The sequence below is a fragment of the Protomyctophum parallelum genome, assembly GCF_964188405.1.
Source record: "Protomyctophum parallelum genome assembly, chromosome: 13".
Lineage (NCBI taxonomy): Eukaryota > Metazoa > Chordata > Actinopteri > Myctophiformes > Myctophidae > Protomyctophum > Protomyctophum parallelum.
The window spans coordinates 17893291-17915453 of NC_139708.1; the positions used below are offsets into that span (position 1 = coordinate 17893291).

The window sequence follows — 22163 nt, forward strand, 5'->3', positions numbered from 1 at the left end:
CATGTTGCTAACAGTTTCTAATGGTGGCAGCGGCTCAGGGAGTCGAGCGACTGTCTTGGAACTGGAAGGTTCCTCTGGTTCCAGGTGTCAAAGTGTCCTCGAGCAAGACCCTGAACCCCAAACTGATGAGTGAGTGAGTGGTTGGTGCCTTGTATGGTTGCCTCCACCGTCGTCGTGTAATATATGTGAACGGAACACGCATTTGGATAGAAACAGACCATTAAATAAATGACATCAGTATAGTGTTTTGAACCATGCACAGCTGTTGTTTTATAGTAATTAGCCCATTTATATTCATTGGTATGTAATTGAACAACCAGCACTACAAGCAATAGTAAGCCATGTGTTTATTGAGTAGACTACATATTAAATGCGCATGCACACACGCAGAGAGTGATGCGTTTTTTTAAGCCTATAATTCATACATAAGTATGAGGATTTTCAAGTTATTTTCAAGTGAGATATAAAAGTCATAATTTAGTTCCATGCTCCCTGAGTTCAAGGTCACACTAAGGGATTCATAATTGGACAAGGGGACGTCTCTCCTATTGTGCCATAAAAGCAGGAAAATAGTTCCATTGATTGAGTCTCACAATGAAGGTCCATAAAGACCTTCAATGTGTGTGATGTGTGCTGGAGTCTACTACCACTGCCTTTATAGCCTATCTACAAAACATCCACCATTTCCTTTTAGAGTGCTAGGAGGCTTGAATGGCTTACTATAGGGTAGGAGAACCTATACATTTTACAATGGTGGGCAGTAATTATAGAAGCCATACGTGATGTGGCAGCGTGAGATGCATGGTGATTGCTTTACTTTTATGGGAACATAGAGACCAACCCTGTTCTAGACTGGGGGGGGGTTCCCAAAATGGTCCGTGCCATGGACCTCCGAATAGCAATATCGTCTGACTGGCACCATAGTGACCACACCGTAAAAAGAATGATGAGATTGTTTCTGCAGGAGCTGAAATGAGGACATTAGAAACCACATCACATGAAACTGCAGTATGTGTAGTGTCAAGGACTGATGCACAAAAGACCTACAAGAAAAACTATTGTTATCCTAGGCTATTAATGATTGCAACAAAACAAAAAAATAGGATGTGAAAGATCAAATCGCATTTATTATCATCTCATTATAATTTAAATTTATATTTTGTTAAAACTAAGAGATCAACTATGAAGTGCAATGGTGCATACAATACACATATACATGTTATGTATACATGCACATGGGTTTTTAAGAACATTTCCTTGTGTGTAGTAATATAATACATATTGTTTAGTGTGTGTGTGTGTGTGTGTGTGTGTGTGTGTGTGTGTGTGTGTGTGTGTGTGTGTGTGTGTGTGTGTGTGTGTGTGTGTGTGTGTGTGTGTGTGTGTGTGTGTGTGTGTGTGTGTGTGTGTGTGTGTGTGTGTGTGTGTGTGTGTAACAAAGCCTGCATGAATTAAATTGTTATTGAACACAAAAATCACAGTAATTCCAGTAAAGGTTGTCTCTCAAAAACAAAAAAGGAAGAAAAATCTATAATTAGCCAATAAACCATCAGTCTGTACCTATCCTTGTCTTGTTGGAATAAAGTACAGCGCTAAATTTCCACTTCCATTCATGTCGGGTTATGTTTGTTTGTGGTCAGGGGCAGTATATGCCTGGGTTGCCTGATCAGCTTGTGATCAGTGTCCCTCTGGGAGAGGCTCAGAGGTCAGTTTCAGCGGTCAGCGTTCATCTTCCGTAGCTTGGCTGGCAGGTTGTCCTCTGGCCTCCCTCTGGCCGACTGCAACGGGCTGTGCATGGGGAGTGGCGCCACCGTGGTCGGCGTTGGTGGCGGGCTGTGTTGATGGTACAGGTCTCCGGTAGACTTAGTCATCGGTTCAAAGCCCACCTTAAGAGATTTGAGCTGGAGTCGGGTCTCAGCCTCGGGGCCGGGAGAGGAGCTGAGGCGCTGGATCTTGAGCGGCAGATCTCCGGTGCTGCAGGCCTTCTCCGAGTGCTGTGAGCTAAGCAGCAGGACCTTCCGCTGCAGATCCTCCCTTCCAGACGAGCTCATCCTCTCGAGCTTGCTTGGCAGTCGGCCCCCAGCCCGCCCCTGGCGTCCACCCTCCTCTGCAGTGTGGATGCAATCTACGGAGAACACACGATTTCGTCGGCCTCCGCAGCCTTCTCCGAGTGCTGGGTTGGGAGTTGACATTGGGGAGGGCATAGAGGTCTTCTCCTCATATTCCTTGACACTGTAGGGTGGAGTGGTTACCTCGAATGTGCTGTGGAACTGTGAGTAGTCCACCCTGAAGAAACCGTCCTCCAGGGACATGACAGGCAAGAAACGGTGGCCCCACAACACTTCATCCTCGGTATATGACGTCCGTGCCTGGCATGTCATACCTGAGATGGAGAGAGAAGTGATCATGATGGATTAATTTTCTTTTTCTTCAAGGCATGCTGGTAGCACACTGAATACTATAGTGTGTGGACCACATAATCAGAAAGTGACAAAAAGGCACACAAAAGCCTAAAAAATATTTTCTTTTTTTCACCGATATAAAGAAGTACCTACCCTGAAAAATGTGACTTCCATTCATTGACTTGTCATACACTATATTTACTAATAAAGAAAAAAGAAAAAGAGAATCCCTTATTTTTAATGGGCGCTTGCCCCTTCTATAAACAGCTTTAGTCCCCACACGTCTCAAGATTTTCCATTGACAATGAAAGGAGAATTCTGGTCAAATGTCCGCTAAATCTTGTCCCACACGTCTCAATATTTGCCATTGACAATGAACGGTGAAATTACGTCAGAATTCCGCTAAACATGACATAGACGTAAATTAAACATCAAAACATTAAACGCCATTGACATTGAAGGGAAAATCATATGTAAACTAAACGAGCAAATCAGCTAACCAATCACAGGCAACAGGCATTCTGATTGGCCAGTATGAGATGATGCATGATGATGTATGATGATAAGAGCTGATAATTCAGCTAAATATGAAGTAAATTAAACATCAAAACATTAAACGCCATTGAAGGGAAAACTTACGTCGGCCAACCAATCACATGTTGGTGGGAGCGCTTGGCCAATAAGGTACATGATGTATCTTATGTAGCAATGTCAAATGTCCGCTAACATAAATTGATGTACGATGACAAGAGCGCCCCTCATTTCACACAGGTGTGATTTTTTGTTGTATCCAGCTCCAGGCAAGTTGCTTGAATTAACTTAATGAAATCAAATTAAGTACATAATAAGTGGCTGAGGATCTCTTTATATGTTATTGGGCATTTAGCGAACAACTCCTATAGATCCACAGATGCGGTACTGTTTTCATGGTGAGTCATTTCTGATAAGACCTTTTCTAACATAAAGGTGAATCATACAACTTATTTGTCTCCTGTGTGAGTTGTGATAATTGGCAGTTGTTTATGTCTGATCAGCCTAATTAGCACTCTCTCCTTGTACACTTCATGCTTCAATACCTCAGTAGCAGGAACCATAATTCCAGCCTTTTTACGTAACTGTAAAATGGTTTTGAATGCACACTGCTGTAATGGTTTAAATTGCTCCTGAGCCGAAAAACTGAAATCTATTCATAAGTTGAGCTCAATTTCCAGCATTATCTCCAAATATTTCAGTATATTCCCTGACGGTTCCCATGTTAGCCTTTTAATGGATGGATTAGCCATGCTTTTAAACCGTACCATTTACCTGCCAACCTATATTTATTTATTGCGTACACACCATTATATTACCAAGAGCACTCCTCTACTTCATCTATAGCTCTGGTCCATAGCTCTAATGTGTTTCATTTAGAGCTATGTTACTCTCAACTTCCGCCGCTCGCATGAATGCAGGGCAGCCTCTCCTCTTTAGCGTAAATAAAAATGTTTTTGCTTCGCACCAAATCAAAGGCGGGTCGTGTCATTAGAAAGCCTACTTTCCTTAGTGGACGCACTCTGAGCCCCCCACCACACGTATGAACTGTACTTTTTGGCCAAAAGGGGATTTTGTTTCCACCGGAAAAATAATACTTTTAGTTACTCCACTGTGCCTTCTACCGATATTGCCCAGAGATTTGCTCCATAGAGAATATTTTTCCTCTGGTGAAAGAAAATCAATTTCTGGCTAAAAAGTACAGTTTATACGTTTGGTGGGGGGCTCAGAGTGCTTCCACTAAGGAAAGTAGGCTTTCTAATGACACAACCCGCCTTTGTTTTGGTGAGTAGCAAAAACTTTATTTTTATTTACACTAAAGAGGAGAGGCTGGTCTGCATTCATGCGAGCGGCGGAAGTTGAGAGTAACATAGCTCTAAATGAAACGCATTAGAGCTATGGACCAGAGCTACTTCATCTCTATAGTTTAATGTTCCATTAACAGCAATAAAACACTCTTCTATGTGTCCCTACCGCAAAGCTGAGCCCTTGTGATGTCGGTGTAGTCAAATGTGCAAATATGTGACAAAAACCCAGATTTTTATCCGCTACCCTTGGGGGCTGTGACATTGTCCTTGTTTACTGTTTTTACAGCGAAATATAGTTGTCTTGATATCGATACACAATATTAATCAGAGACCATCATATGAAAATGCAGACTTTTTTTTTCTTTCTGTACGCACAAAGAAGTCGAGGGGCTTCACTGATCTTGTACTTGTTTGGCCTTGTTTTTTGTTTTCTTGAATAAAGTCTGTTCCTAGTGTTCTATGTAAAGCGCTTTGGGTATTTAGAATAGCGCTATATACATTTGAGCCATTATTATTATTTACGTGAGCACGGTTTCATGAAATTGTCGCGCGTGTGCTCATTTCGTGCACACGCCAGAGACTGACTAGAACTGGATTCTATTGAGCTTCTTTTTTACGCTTGTGTTGTCGCACCCTTCATGAGCAGACCTGTCGTTGATCCAGGCGATAACGCCTGCGTTAATCGATGCCCGTCTGAAAGTACCTTTACGCTTATTGTCTGAACACAGAATCTTCTCAGTCAGAGTGGATTGTATCATACATTGTTGTTTGTATGACTATGAAAACCATCAACAACAATTAACTAAAATGCACATCAGTGTGATAGTTTTCCTTTAATAACTATAAAGAACCTGTTGATACTATAGTGCCTGGTCCTATGTATAATGACAGCAGTGCCTTCTTCAATTTGCCTCTACCATTTCTGTTTGACCTCAGCTCTTATAATTCTTAAAATAGTTCCCTTGGCATTTCTATCTGCATCGTTTACTCTTCTCAATCGATAGGCATTCATGATTCCACAGTGCTGATGTTTCCTATTATGCCTGTGCCTCTGCTAACAGCCTAAACGGTTTTGTTAACCACTTGAGTATCATTCCTATTCTGGGGGAAACCCCAGAACTAATGCAGATCTACAAGGTCTAATGATATGCAGCCCTCACGCCTTCACCACACCAAACATGCGCTGTCAGTCCTTTCCCTTTTTAGTCCCTCTGATGTCATCAGTATATGCCCATATACAGTATGTGCATCATGCCTCTTTTGTGCCCATATGGAGCTGACTGATTTGTTTGCGCCTTGTGCCAAGACGTCACATTGAGGTTAGACAACACATTGACGTGAGTGAGTATGCGTCCCGCTTAATCCTCACAGTGTTACATGTCTTACATGTCACCAAGGGTGCACACCTGTGCTGTCATAATAAACAAATGCAATATTTATACTGTATCTGCTGTCCTTTGTCTTTCTGTTCCCACAACAATATATCGATGCCAGTTTTGTGACATTATTCTGGTGTCGTGAGCATTCTACCGGTTGCCTGGTAATTTTAAGTATGTTTTATACAAAAAGAAGAGCCCCTGAATAACTAAACTTGGCAGACCGATACGTGGAGAATTGTATCCCTGAAGAGGGTTTTATGTAAAATGTCTGGTGCCAGCCTTCACTGACACTGCTCATAATTCTCATAATGCTAAGCTATGTTCTGTATCGGAATCTAACCACTACTATTACTCGGCTAGAATCTGAATCATGCAAGAACACACACATGTAGATATTGAAAAGGTGGAACGTGCAGTATATACATCAGGGGTTTTCAACTGGTGGCCAAATACGGCCTGCGGGGGCGCCCCTTTGTGGCCCCTGGAAAAATAACTGAGGTTACTAAATCACAGTAATCCTTAATCATATTCAAGGGCTTTTGGAGAGAAATGAGACGGACTCTAGTCATTTTAGACTAGAGCACTGCAGAGGGCAGGTGTGTGTGTGTGTGTGTGTGTTCAGCTGGTGCTCATTGACACATTAATGTGAAGGCAATTATGTTTATGCACTGTCAAATAGGCCTACATTCTAAGGTAGCATTTGTGTACAGTCATTACTGTACACAAATGTATTTTATATACATAAATCTTTGTGTTTAATAATCTTTCTGCCATCTACGATGATCGGATTTCATTTGTGACTTCGTCTCGCATCGCTCCGGACATGTAACCGTTTCTGACGAGAGGTAAAGGGTATGTGCTAATGCTAATGATCACTCCTCACAACAACAGCCCCCATCTCCCTGATAACCCGGAAATGAAACGGAGGCATAGCTTATATACTACCTAGCGGGCAGTAAGTGTTACGCACAAAATACTGTACATTTTGAGAACCCACACATTTCTTGCCCCCCCCCCCCCCCCCCCCCCCCACACACACACACACATCATTCTACAGTTGTGGCCCCCGGATTAGTTACCCGTAATATAATGTAGATGAAAGAGCAAAGCTCAAACTTTGGATCAAATTGTTATGCCATTTGCCATCATACAGAGTTTGAGGAATAGAAGCAATATACAGTATGTCCTGCAAAGCATGAGGAAGAAGGTTCCATATCCATTGTTTACCTGGGGTCAAAAGCTGCATATGGGAAATCCATACCTTGATATCCCCCTCTGGTTATACATTTTTGTTTTATCCATGCATTTTGGGGGGGGGGGGGGTGGAATGTAGATTGTCTGACATTTTTGGTTGATAATATTAAATGTTAACCATTTCATTTTGTTTGGATTTTGTACATAATCTATTTCCGCTATTTGTTGTATGATGAAGTCAAGAAGTGGATAAGGAAGGTCCAAAGGGACCGAAACGTTGCTTCATTAAATAAATAAAATACTCATGTACCGAGCAAATACACAGTGTACGGGTGTATTCTATTAGTTTCAAAGAAGTGGATAAGAAAAGGTCTTTCTTTTTTTGTAAACAAATAGAATACTGTATAGTACTGAGGTCTTTCTTACAACCTTGAATGAAGTACTTGGTATAGATTCACAGCTAAGGGAATCCCTTTATGGCTTAATGCAAGTGAGTGCACTGGAGGCACTAGATTGAAATGGGAGATTGTGGGTTTGCTCTGCAGTGCAAAATTAATTTAGATAAATCTTTTGAGAGAAATGACAGGGAATCATATGCAGGAGGGAAGATGAAGTGCTCTGAGTTTTATTGCATTTGATTTCTCAGATATTAGTTTGGAATTATAATTTATGTTGAGATCAGTTGAGACAGACTGGTTATTTACAGAAGATGGTGATTTGGTTAAATATGTAAATAATTGTGTTTAGTTAATTTTCACCACCAAATAAAATCAGAGCAGAGACACCTAATTTGGTAGCAATCCAATTCTACTCTCTGCAGGTTTGCCACTTTGTTCTTTTGTGCTTAAGTTGAAACTTTATTCTGTTGACTATTTAAAGATGGAGTTTTCATGTGTTTATGTGCATGCTAATTGGGATTGCATGCACAAGCCCCACACGGTTATGCAATACCCATTGTACCATCTGTCTCTCTGAATGTCTACGACATGCGACAAGTTTGAAGTCAGTCGACAGACGTTTTTCGAGATAATAAACAGCATCAGCCATTAAGCCAATTACTGTATGATGACAACTCGCTGATATAATTGAAAAGAGTCAGGGAGACTATCACCAAGTTTAATTGTGTCAGCAGGGGCTATATGTTTATTAGGGGTAGGTTATCGGAGTGATTCCATGTAAAAGGATAATAGTTTATCTTAGTAGGCTCCTTGTCTGGTAGTCGTGGACGTGGAGGTCTTACTCTTGGCCTACAGAGGGTGATACTGTCATTGTTTCCTCTCCTCTGTCTGGCTCCTCATATCAGAGGAGAGAGAGAGAGAGAGAGAGATAGAGAGAGACAGAGACAGAGAGGGGCTGCAGCCAGATGTAATGACATTATCAACAGAGCACAGACTGCTGCCTTCTGTGCTGATCCCTTTCTGTTACTCTGAGCCTATTCAGCACAGTGCACGGCTCTTCCTAGGACAATGTCAAAATAACGCTATGCGGGGATAACGATAGCTCTGGTCTCCTTAACGCTATGGTACTTTCAAATTCATGCGCACGCATGAAAGACTGCAATGCCTGTCGACTGCTGCAAAAATAAAAAGAACACTTTCGCTACTCACCTATACACTGACGGTTTTGTGGAGTCGAAAGTCTACTTTCCCTAGTGGATGCACTCTGAGCCACCCACCACACGTATAAAACACACTTTTGGGCCAGAAAAGAAAATATTTCACCGGAAGGAAAAATCTGGTCAATGGGATTTCCCCGATTGACAAGATATATAGAGGGCGCAGTGGAGTAACTAAAACATATTTTTCTTCCAGTGAAATATTTTCTTTTCTGGCCAAAAAGTGCATTTTATACGGGCTCAGAGTGCGTCCACTAGGGACAGTAGGCTTTCAACTCTACAAACCCATCTTTGTATTGCTGAGTAGCGAAAGTGTTCTTTCTATTTTTGCAGCAGTCGCCTTTCATGACGTGTGCAGTTAGTTGAAAGTACCATAGCGTGATAGTGTTAAGGAGACGTCCTTCTAACACTATGGACCAGAGCTAGGAGAAGAAGCACAGATGGAGGCAATGAGAGTGAGGGACAGGGTGAGAGAGGAAAGGCAGTGAAATCAAATACTTCCCGTACCAATCTATGTGTTCCCATGGACGGAATAGAAGGTAAGGTAAGATAACTAGAGTATAAAACAGTGTTCTTTGCTGACCATTTTGGCCGGTAACATCTCATCTCTCTCTTTCTGTCTGGAGTGGAGTGGAACTTCTCACTATTCAATCAATCAATCAATCAATCAATCAATCAATCAATCAATCAATCTGTATCTTGTCTATCTGTATCTCTATAAGAAAGACAGGCATAACATGATGGAAGTTGCGAGGATGATTCTTCACCTGTGGTCTCCACGATGCCCTCCAGGATGACGACAATCTCAAACTGTTCGTTCTTGAGCGAGCGCTGGGACAGGTCGAAAAAGGGGCTCTTGGTGTTGATTTCATGGCAGATGGTGAGAGGGGACACCAGAAAGAGCTGGTCCGCACCCGTCCCGAAACCCACATCCAACTCACACTGGTCAAGTGGCAGGAACTCCCCCTCTGGGGTTTGACGAGACTAAGAGAGTGGTGAGAGAGAGAGACAGAGAAAGAGAGACAGAGAGTGACAGAGAGAGAGAACAAGAGGGAGGGGTACAGTAGATGAGGGAGGAGGTAGCCTACATTAATTAGATGCATGATATATATACTATATCATGATATATACACTATATGCACACTGTGCATTTAGTGTTCATTTATCATTTTGTAAATTAAACTTCAGGATTTTACACCATGGCAATGTTGATTCGGTGTGCTTGATACATGGTGGAATGTTGCTGATGTTTTATTTAATAGGAGATGACTTCACTTCATACATATAAATGCAAGGAGCTTGTTGCTTAATTAAGCTGAGAAGATCAATCACCTTGCAATTACTTTTACCAGTGTGATCGTGGCATAAATTGAGGTTTGGAATAATTGTTTAGAAGCAGTGACCTTTCGATCCTTGGTATTGGCCTAGGAGTTTCATTTTAACCGGGCACCTTATTTGGGCATGTCAGTTTGCTAGGAAAACTGGCATCTCCTGTCTGTCCGTCGATAGTCACCCCATGCCTCCATATATGGCCACGCCTCGTGACATACCTCCATATATGGTCATGCCTTGTGACAACACACCTCCATATATGGTCACGCCTCGTGACATCACACCTCCATATATGATCACGCCTCGTGACATCATGCCTCATGACACGTCACGCCACCATATATGTCCATCTCCATATATGAAGATCACAACACTGACCTCATCTAACTCTGGATAACCATACATGGAGAAGACTGGATCATCACCTAGATCTGCATATATGGAGCCGGCCAGCAACTCTATATCTGACCTCAAACCATTAGATCTGGCCAGTACAGAATTCATTCCATATGTTGATGCCAAAGCGCCATTGCTCACCCAGCAGTCTGCCGTCTGCTGTCACCCAGGCGTATGCGTGCACGTGACCTCGCCCTTTAGGCCGAGGTCACTTCTCACCCTCAGGGCATCTTACTGGTTTTGACTTATTTGGCTTTCAATTACATTTTATTAAGTAAGAAATAGCAGATCTATTAAAGCTCACGTGTCACGTAAAATAGCTTAAGTACGTAGTTAAAATACCCCCTGATTCACCTGAAAAGGATTGTGCTCTCACTCTCTCTCTCTCAATTCAATTCAATTCAATTCAAAGGAGCTTTATTGGCATGAGAAAACGTACGTTTACGTTGCCAAAGTGGAACAAGACAATCAAGATAAAACAATGTATGTACAAATACATATTGAATATAAATAGGAATAAAATAAAGGTGTAAACAGAGCTGTGTTACATTAACACTTTGTGTAATAATACCTTGTGAAACTATAAAAGGTTGCTCTCTCCCTCTCAGGCCAACCTGAAGGTATATTCTCTCCTGAATATTTATTGGTGCTTTGTTTGCATTGGCTACAGACTTGGCCCTTCACATTGATTTCCTGCAGGACTTCCACGGGGGTGTAGGAGATGACAGCCATGTTTGGACAGGTCTTTTGCCCGCAGAGTGCCAACTGGTGCGGAAGCATTTAATTGCCCAGATGATGGTGGGGGGAAAGGCACTGACTGCTGAACAAGAAGTTTCTTTCTGTCCTCCTCCATAATCAATCTGATAGGTCCCTGTACCAATCTGTTCATAATTATTAATTTAATGAGATCACTCTCTTGCTGTTTCCTGACTTCATTCTATTATTTCCCCTTTAATGAGATCTCTCTCATTCTCTGTTTCCTGACTTCATTCTTCTTCTTTTTAAGTTTTTCTTTTTCTGACAGTGAACATAGTGTGCATGTCATAGGGCATTCAGCACATTTTCTGAACCCGAGGTTACTTAAATATGAAACTCCTCGCAAAGAACTTGAAATTTTAACCAGTTTCGTTGCAGAGTCCAGGCACACAAGATCATCACGATGTAAAAAAAAGTTACGGTACACATGAACGCAAAAACAATCAGAAAAACCATTCAATAGAAAGAAATGAAAAACAGTAGCCAGACAGTAATGTTTTTCTCTGTATCAACACATCTGGGAATAATGAAATCAAATAGCTTTAATGTGTTTCTAAATTGGTTTTCTCTGTGTGATTTGATTTCAGATGAAAACATTATCTTCAAAATGTCAAAGGGACCTCTAAAGCCACAATAACCAATAAAGGCTGAGATTTGTCAGACTAATCAAAACCGTTGACAATAACACACATACTAGAACATACTACAAAACTCAATAAGAAAATGACAACCAATCTAAGCCTGAGGTATATTTCCTCTTTTATACTGGCTGTGAATGTGCATGCAACGCTCTCTTTTCATATTCTTTCAGAGTTTCAACAAAAACGCTCTGGTAAATTGGGATGTGTGCCACTAGCCACTCACACTCATACAGTACACTAACAGCGGTGTGTGGTATACTGGAATGATGATCATTGTTGTGTGCCACAGCTCCGGCAGATCGCCACACGTGCATGCTTGGTTGATAAAATCCAACACGTCCTTTAATGTCTATCTATGGGCACGCACTTGAGAACCGCGGGTGTCACTCCATACTCCTCACCCCCGTCCTTGGCCCTCTAGCCATGCTGCATCTGCTATGGGAAGGTCATGTAAGACAGGAGCTATCAGGCCATCCTCCTCCACTGCAGGATTTCCTAGGAGCTTTTTGAAGTGCAGGTACCACGTTTCAACTCATTCCTCTGCACTCTTCCTCCTTCAAACATCCCCCCTCCCAAACACGCGCACACACACACACACACACACACACACACACACACACACACACACACACACACACACACACACGTGCACACACACACACACACACACACACACACACACACACACACACACACACACACACAAGCATTCCCACCATCTATAAACAGTGTTGTCATGTCCAGGTCAATTCAAAATGATATTCTGTATTGTAATGGTTTGTCTGAACTTCCATGATTAGTCCTACACAAGTGGGTGGAAGTCCTGATTACAGTGGCAGTAATGAGGAAATATACACAACAAGCAGACAACTCTTGCAAATTATTCAAAAGCTGCGTTGAAAATTAAAAGATCAATCATTCATCTCTATAAGGTATATGGTTCATTAAAACAACTGTCAGTCTTCTGAGTATAGAATAATGTGCTAGAACTACTGGTCCACTCCATCCACACCCCAATCCTATACTGACCTTGGTGACATTGCCCTGTGGTGTATATCCACCCAAGACGCTAACCATGAATGAAGCATGAGTAACCTATTCATCCACGCCAGAGAGCATTACTGTTTATTTATATCTCCCATGAATATGAGTCGCTTGTTTAGATTCATGTCACAGAAGCGTGAATACGTAAAAGTGCGTAGACTGTTTGACAGTAAACTGAAATGCTGCTGCTGCTAAAGCCTGGTGCTGCTACCTGTGTTTTGTATCATTTGTCTTAGACATGTGGTTGATTTTTATGTTGTAATTCTCCACCAAGCCGAAGGCATGGGGAGAGTATGTTTTGTACTCCGTCCGTCCGTCCATGTGTGTGTACGTCTGTGGACAACTAATCTCTGGCACCGTTAGCTTGATCACAGCCAAACTCTGCACAAACACTCCCTGGATGTCAGAGCTGAACCTACCTTTTCACATGGGCCTGGTATAGTTCCACCAGGAAGCAGATTTTTGCTAAACACATTTTTTGACAGTACACCTACAGATTTTGTCCAAACATCACGTAAATTGGTACACAGTCTCTCAATTGACGATAATCAGACTGTGGCCATCTTGCCAGCAAGGTGCTAACTAGGTGCAACTTCCCATAGACAGCCCATTCATCCAAACAGAAAAGTTCTATCTGATTGTATTAAACAACGTCAAACTCGCCAACATTGCAGCTGTAGCCTACGGAAAGCATGAATTATCCTCTTTCTGTAAAGTTTTTGTTTAACTGCACCGATCTGTGTAAAACTTTGTATGCACACTCCCTACAGGCCAAGGAAAACGTCTGGCCTGCATTTTTCAATTCTGCCTTTTCGAGCGCCACCAGGAGGCCAACTTATGTGCAACACTTTCTTTAGTCCTTCAGATTCAAATATCAATCCTTACTGGAGACCTGTGGCCCGAGGGGCACTTCTTCTAGTTGTTATTTTAAGTTTTTATACTGTGATATTGTGTTGTATGCTATGGAAGTGCTGATGAAGCCTGACAGCAAGTTGCAGGTTTGATTCCCGAGCCCAACGGCCTTTGCTGCACCTCTCTCTCTGTCTCTCTTTCCCTGTTTCCTGTCTGTCAACACTGATTGTACTATCCGAATAAAGCCCTCAAGATTAAGTTAGTCAATCAAGTTTTATGTTGAAGGGGCTGTTTGCTGGTCAGGTGTTTATAGGCCAATACGCTTTTACGTCGTACACTGACCTTTTTGCCACTAGCCCTTCTGTGTGGGTTATCTATCCTACATTGGCTTGGAGCAATCCTGCTCTTGGCTCCTTGTCTCTGTCGGTTAAAAAGATGGATGACTGTAGTGTACACAAACACTGACTAGCTTCATACAGAAGTCCCTTTGGCACTCTCCTACACACTCCTTGCACACAGATTGTGAGATAGCGATAAGGATCTGCTGTCTTTCTCTGCAAACCTTCGTTCCATTCTGACAAAAATGCTAGATTCTCACTCTGACCAGACACACCAAGGCAATTTTGCTTATTGGTTGGGATATGGGATGTGTCATCACTGAGAAGGCCTTCATTGCCAGGGTTTTTTTTTTTCTTTCTCTTGTCAAGATTCAAGATTGGGGGTGATACTCACAGCCAGGTGCTAAATGAAATCAATTTGGCCTGAAGATCTGTAGTTTTTTTTTATGTTTTGTTTCCCAAAAAAGGACATAGTGCCTGGCAGCCAATTAGGCAGCAGACAGGCTTCTGTGTGCGGCCTAGAGGGCATGTGCGGCACTATAAGTCAGACACAAAACTTGTACAGGAAACCCAGCCAATGACTTGAATTAATCATTCAAAACGACTGATAATTTTCTTTGTCCATAACATAACCTTTGATACAACAGTGTGCTGAATGGCTAACAATACACGTGATTTTGTTTTATGCATAATTGTGTTTCCTTTGCTTAATGTTATGGGTAAAGCAGACACATAAAATTGCATTGTCTTGCCTGGATGCCCATATTCATACACTCATCTTGTGAGTTGTTTCTTTTGCAACCATAGAAACTATACATTTCCCTGTGAGGAGGAGTAAAGAGAAATGCAGGACAATCACTAATGAATGCCTACAAGCCAGGCCATCTTCTATCCTTTCATCACTTCTACAGCTCCCGTGTATTGAGCCAGTGTATAATTGTGCCTTGTCTCTCATTAGAAAAAATAAGTGGGAATCAATCTTAAGTGCTTGTGGCTATAGTCTATCCAGCCCATCTCTCAATAATTCCTCTTAAACATTTGGAGCACAAAGCAAAGCAAATACCATGGGAGGAAAAGTCTCTTTTATTCTTGTTTGTGTGTTTTCAGTCTGTCACTCTCCAATCTGTCTCCCTGTCTATCTCCTGCTCCTCACTCTATTCTATACTGTCTGTCTGCTTCTTAACTCTCTTCATGCCATGCTAGTGTCATGTTTTTGGCAAGGCGTTCCACCACGATGCCCTCTGGAGCCGACAGCGATGCCCTGCAAGGCTAGCTTCATGGTGTGACTCCACAAGACAGCTCCCACTGGTCTGTCTCCTCTGCTGTTTACTGTCTTCCTGTAAGGATTATCATCCACAACGTTTTAGCAGAACCCTGGTAAAACACAATGGACAACCACTGTGTCTGCAAACAAGCTATGTTCCCAGGTTTGTTTCTAAATGGCGTCAGCTTACAATCAAAGTTTCACATGAATCAAAGTATCACAAAACAAGACTTGGGCCCCCCTATCTTGCATTCAGTTAAAACAGCGTTAAGTGCAGCACCGGTACCATTGCTAGTTTACTACAGGGAGGCAGTTGTTGTCAGTCATGCCCAATGCCTACATTGTATTACAATGTGCTTGGCTCATCAGTGAGTCAATGGGCTGTATTTTGCGTGTCTTAAGTACCAGGTCTTATTACCTAACTTGAGTAAACTAAAGACCTGGAGGCGTGATCAATGCTCTTTGGCCACTCAGAATAGCCAAATGGCATTGATCACGCCTCCAGGTCTTAAAATGAAAACTCTGGTGCATTGTTGGCTCATTGCTATCTTAAGTACAGTGAGAAATGTCAAAAAGCCTTAGACCAACCCTAAGCTGGTCTTAAATCCAGTGCAGTGACAGCGCAAATATTTCCTTACTATTTAGAGAACACTATTTGGATTAAGATACACGCCTGCATAGGCAGGTTCACAATGCACAAACACGGCTTGCAATCAAAATCCATCCGAATTTAACACAATAATCATATTCAACATGGTAGATTAGTGAAACTCAGCATTGAGGTTGAAAAACATGAATGTTCCGTCCCATATTGTCCACATTGTATTGCATGGGGCGAGTCATGCTGGGCAGTAGGTGGTAGCTACTATCCCAAAAATGGTACATCATTTTTGTGCTCAGAAATGGAAGATTTCTTGATTTTTCATTGTATTAACATGAATTAACATTGTATTAACAAGAATATGACTAATACAAATATGTATTATAGTAATAAAAACATCTCCAGTGTATGGATAGAGACATTTTTCATCCAGTGTATTTCAATAAGCCTAAATATATAAGCCAGACAGACGGACCAACATTGCCATGCTGAGAATGGCAATGGCCACAAGCTGTGAATGTCTTTTAATTTGTGTTTTTTATGGCAGCTGTGGTCATTGTGGAATTGGTGTGAAATGTGTGAACTTGGCTAAGAATCGACTGACAACGAAAACACAGGAAAGATCCAAGCAAAAGGACGGCATGCCAACAACCTATTCAAAGCAAGTGACAAAAATGCTAAGCATCACTTCTATCTTAGGCTTGCATAGAACTTTGGGATCCTGATCCATATACTAGTCTGTATGCACACACACACACACACACACACACACACACACACACACACACACACACACACGTACAATAAAATAATACTAATTACTAAACAGTAATTAATTTATATACAGAGGAATATTAGTCATTGCATTTATGTTCAAATTGGAGCATGAGAAGTTAGCTATTCAACAGCACCACCATCATTTCTCCGTAGTAGTGCACAGTAAACGTTCAACTTCAATTGCAATTGCTATTTTGGATTTTGTTTTCTTTCTTCCAGTGAAAAATAGCAGTGGGCATTCTCAACCAATGACTCTCATGACTCATGAATCCTTCTGATCTCCCTGGCCTGCATTCATTTAATTATATTTGTTTTCATTGTCATTGTCATTTGAAGTGTCATCACCACATTCCCTTACCTAGTTCCCCCCCCCCCCCATTTCCCCACCTGCAGCTCATTCCCTCATTACATCCTCAGTATGGGTCCATCTCCACCTGTTCCTCACCAGATTGTCTTTTGCATTAGGCTAAGGGCCGATTCATACTCCTATTTTACAGCCGAATAAAAGTGGGTGACGTCATTTGAGGTTCGGGGGGGCGGGTACCGTCCTAAAGTCGGCTCTTCGGTGCTACTGAAAATTTCTGACGAGCCGAAATCATTTTGGCACTACAGCGCCGAAACAGCGGTAAAATAGGAGTATGAATCGGCCTTAAGCTTGATTCCCTAGGCTGGATGGCAGTGGATGCTAGTTCTTTGCCTGATCCGGTGACCCCTGCCGGTTAAAGGGGGAAACCACCCCTTTTTTTTTTACATTTTACTGTCATTAATATACCTACAAAAAAGTCCCCCCCCATTCTGTGTTTCCTAGAACTGTAATATGAAAACATGGTGAAACACATCTTGATGACATCATCAAGATGTGTTTCACTATGTTAATGACTTTTTTCAGACCTCTAGTTCTAGGAAACACAGAATGGGGGGGACTTTTGTATTATTTCCACACAACAGCTTAAGGTATGATGTTCATGACATCATGAACATTTTTTTTAAATGTTAGATATAGAGAGAAAGTATCTTTTAACTATTTTTGCTGAATATTTTGCAATTGGCAATGTGGTTATTGATTAAATATGTCTGTGACATGGTTCTGACCCTTGCCTGTTTACTGTATTAAACTGTGTGAACTTAAACTTATTGCCTGCCTGCCCTGATTGTTTCTGTGTCATGGTTGTGGGTAGGCCCTTTAGGGACCCATTTTACCTTTTTTGTATTTGGACTGCCTTCCAAAATACAAGTGTGTGAAGTGAGGGGTGACTTTTTTGCTTTGGTTACAGTTGTTTCTTTCCCTTTTCCATGCTGGCTCCTTTCTTCTATGAATTCACTGGTGCTGTTTCAATTTACTGTTTCTTCTTTCTTGTGAAGCTTTAGTTTTTACACATTGGTTATTGTGTTATTACAATTTGTATACACTGTATATGTCGTCATTTACTGCCCTAAACAAACATTAAAGTCCATAGACTTGACTGCCACATGATGTACTTTTGGAAGGTCATTCAAAAAAGGTAAACAGAGTCCCAAAAGGGGCTAGATTGTGGGTTCGTACCTGTTAGTCAGTGAGTGTTTAAAGGTATATTCAGTGATTTCACTTAATTCAAATATCACTTATTTTTTTGTTTTGTTGTGATAATCCTCCCTACTATAGAGTGTGCTGGCCATATAAGGAGTTCCTCCCTGTCCCCAGTTAACCCCTGGGGGTCAAAAAACCTTAGGTTTCGTTTTTGACTCTCTATCCTGATTGGACGAAAGGCTGGGTCCCACAGCCAAAAACGAAACCTAAGGTTTTTGGAGTGAAATCACTGAATATACCTTTACGTGTTAACAGCTATAAACTATTCTTGCATAACTCTGATCTGAGTGACTCATTTTAGATTCATGCAGTCTAGGTGAATCACCCATGTGTCCAGTAGTGCAGTCGTTCCCAAACTGTGGCGCATGGTGCGCGAACACCATCTAGGAGTCTTGCAAAATGCAAATGTATGTTTTCTTTTGTAGAGGTTGTTCTCCAGTGTACAAGTGTGTTATGTAGCTTTACAGTATAGGCTGTGCAGTTAAGAATCTGAGGCAACTTTATGGGAGAACCAGGTGAAATCAGTATCGGTTTTACTTTATGGCTGTAGGGCAGACGGGCTTGTTCTGTATCTGCTTGCCTGTGACTACACAGAATACCAGGGCTCTCCTCGCCTCCCTCTCCCCCTGCATGCATCATTAAGCTGACCAACACTCAGCTCAATGTGCTGTGCTGATGTGGATGTGCAACAGAACATAGAGATAAACAAGCTCCAAGCACCTTGCCAAGGCTGTTTATCTTCTTTACAGTCCATTTTGCACATTGAACATAATTGTACATGTGACTGAAAACAGCTCCAGGAAAATAAGAACTTAAATGACAGTCAAGTCGCCCTTATCTTTCACGGGAATTCTTATCTGCACGGCCACGGTATATGATTCACGGTTGCATGTGTTTTTTATGCGAGGTTCATTATATACGGTATATGTGAAGATGTGCCATGGTATTTATTAGTGTATATAGATTGCCTACAAATGGTATGGTATATGGCAGAGAAAGGGAGCGAACGGGCAGGTTTCAAGCCCACTAGTAATTGGTTTGTGACTTTATAGTCATCCAATTAAGCTGCAACAGCCTCTATTAAATCCATGTTTTTCTACAGGTGTTTTGGTCCTTTTAAACTTTAAATTAGGCTTCTACAGTGGTGCTGCTTTTAGTTCTCAGTGCTCTGAGAAGCGCCTGGCTGCCACTCAGCCACAGTGATGGTGATGGATTATAATAATGCAATCTAAAGCCTTTTTGTTTAACAAGGCAGACATGTGTGGGACCTGCTTAAATCAATCAAGCATGGAACAAAAATATTTATTCTTGACTTTCAAATGCAATATTTTCTGTTCCTTTTCATCCTGGGCTTGAACCTTTAGATTAAATGAGGATGCAAACTCGCTGGCACTCAGGAGCTAAGCCTATACAAATAACCTGTGCTGTGGATTTGTCAATTTCACTTGCATGGCTATATTTTAACCAATTCGCATAGCATATTTTGACTCGAGGCTTAATATAACCAGATGAGAAAAGATTCTCCCCTATATAACCTAATGGAACGGCAGTAGGACTTATAGCAGAAAGATTGCATCATTTCCATTTCCATTATGAACCAATGATGTGATCCCTTTGATACAGTAATAGCCAATTACATGGGGACTTGATTTGCTCATAAATTGCATGCCATGCCTAGGTGAATAATTTTCCAAGCCTGCATGCACTCCGGGGATTTTTGTTGGGTCAGTTTATGGTCAGTAAATAGCGCCGTGGCGCAGAGCGCATCTGGCACTTGTTTGCCTTACCTTTATGAGTTTGCACCTGATCTGCGCTGACACCATATGGCTGTTTCGCAGGTTGCCGACGCGGAACATGAGACACAGTTTACCGTCGCGCTGAGAAATCACTGAGTCCTGGCTGAACATCAGTGTCTCTGCGCGCTTCTTGGGTTGGGACATTTTTATGAACATGCAGCCGATGAGAAAGGCGTCCACTATGGAGCCGAGAAGTGACTGGAACAAGAAAAGTATGATCCCCTCAGGGCACTTCTCTGTGATGTAACGGTAGCCGTAACCGATTGTGGCTTCGGTTTCAATAAAAAATAGGAAAGCTGAGGGGAAGTTGTAAACGTTGGCCACGCACGGAGTGTAAGATGGATCGTGGCCATGGTTTATGTCTCCTCTGATGTAGGCGATGATCCACCACATAGATGCCATGACCAACCACGCTATAGTGTATGTTAGGATGAAGATGAGCATGTTCCATCGCCATTTAAGGTCCACCAAAGTGGTGAAAAGATCAGAAAGGTATCGGCTGGTCTCTCCGCTGACGTTTCCGTGCTGAACGTTGCAGCGTCCGTTCTTGTCTACGAACCGCTGGCGTTTCTTTTTGACAGGCGCTGCAAAAGTGGTGGCCCTGTTTGTATTTACCACCTGGTAGTCTTCGCCAAATTTTCTACGGAGCGCAGCCATGCTTTCACCTGAGTTCTCCTGAAGTAGATGGAAATTCTTGTGTTGTTTCAATTCATCTTTATGTTTGTTAGTCCCAACGACTGGTTATCTGCAGTGCGTAAAATGCGCGGTGGCCATTCCAGAGCGCAAGGATAAATCCTCAAAATGACCCGTTTAAAATACTTTTAAAACAACATTCCCTGAGTTATCTCACAGTAATGTGTGGTCACGGCGTGACTTAAACAAAATCAAGACAAGTGAGTTTAGTGAAGTTCAGCTCAGATCCAATCAATGACGTGCTATAAACCAACAGCGACGAGGCGAGGGGTAGCCTATAGTTGTCTCCCTTCCACAGCTACACTCGGGTTGGGTTGTCGAAGATCAAAGAGGGATCTGTGGGAGGGAGAAAGAGAACTGTAAAAGGACTCTCTCTCTCTCTCTCTCTCTCTCTCTCTCTCTCTCTCTCTCTCTCTCTCTCTCTCTCTCTCTCTCTCTCTCTCTCTCTCTCTCTCTCTCTCTCTCTCTCTCTCTCTCTCTCTCTCTCTCTCTCTCTCTCAAATTTCAATTCTTCAATTGAAAGAAGCTTTATTGGCATGATAAAAGTATACGTTTACATTGCCAGAGCAAAAGTGGAACAATACAATACAAACAAAACAATGTAGGCCTGGCTTATGTACAATTTATTATTATAAAGCTTTCTATTTCCTGCATGTAAAGCACTTTGTGAGTTTTCTCTTGAGAAGTGCTATATAAATAAAATGTACTTACTTACTGTATCTGTCTATGCAATGACTGTTTGTGAGAGTGCAATACTGCAATACTTGAACCTTGATATATTTGCACAGTGTGGGTAGGATAATTATTTTTTGTACTATGAACTGTATTTTTTTGTACTATGAACTGTGTATGTATGTATGTGTAGGCCTATGTAATGTATAACGCTGTCTCTTGGTGCCCAAGACAAATTTTTCCTCGGAGACAATAAAGTCTAATTGAATTGACTTGTGAGACAGAACAGTCCTGACCTTCAATATCAGACTTTTAGGCTATGTGCAATTGTGCATTCAGAAAAGGATACGATCGATCATACGACACACGCCTTCCAGACTAGTTTAGTTCAATTGTAAGAAAGTGGATAGTGAAACTCAATGTGAATTAATAGCACAGAAAATCAGTGAATTTATTCTAGGAAGTCTGGTTGAACGGTTCATTAGAAAGGCTCAGAAGCAACGATGCAAATGTTTGGAGATGAATCATGAATGGTTCCTGGGTAAGGGCAAGGACTGTCTGGTAAGGGTTGCACTTTACGTTGGACTACGCCATCTACTGGAGGAGGGATCTATGTGCAATATGTGTACTAATTGGCAACAGCACACCTACCCTGATTTGTTAAAATAAAGATGTTTAACTATTGAAATGGATATAAATGCAATAACTTCCATACAAAAACTTGAATTGCAAATCCTAGATCAGATTAATAATTAAGTAATTTATTGTAAAGCATAGCATAATCTTACACATTCAAGTGTAACTTTAAAAAACAATCACACCTGTGTGAAGTGAAGTCTGTTTACACACTTTTGTCTTCAATGTTTGTGCTTACACAAACCCTCAAAGCTGGACATAGGCCCCTAAAAAAATAAAGCATTTCAAGCCTGACCTTAAAATATGTGCCATCTCTTGTTTCTGGTGGAGCCTGTTATTGATTGAGCATTGGCTGGCTATACTCCATTGA

General features: G+C 41.7%; 1 protein-coding gene across 1 annotated transcript; it reads right to left on the reverse strand.

The window, feature by feature from the left end:
• Window positions 1–1418: 1418 nt before the first annotated feature.
• Window positions 1419–20452, reverse strand: kcnj19a (potassium inwardly rectifying channel subfamily J member 19a). The gene is made up of 3 exons (XM_083780780.1): window positions 19784–20452; window positions 9196–9412; window positions 1419–2383 (listed from the first exon to the last, which is right to left on the reverse strand). The coding sequence occupies exons 1-3, from the start codon at window positions 20447–20449 to the stop codon at window positions 1713–1715; spliced, it is 1554 nt and encodes a 517-aa protein (XP_083636906.1). The 5' UTR covers window positions 20450–20452; the 3' UTR covers window positions 1419–1712.
• Window positions 20453–22163: the final 1711 nt, after the last annotated feature.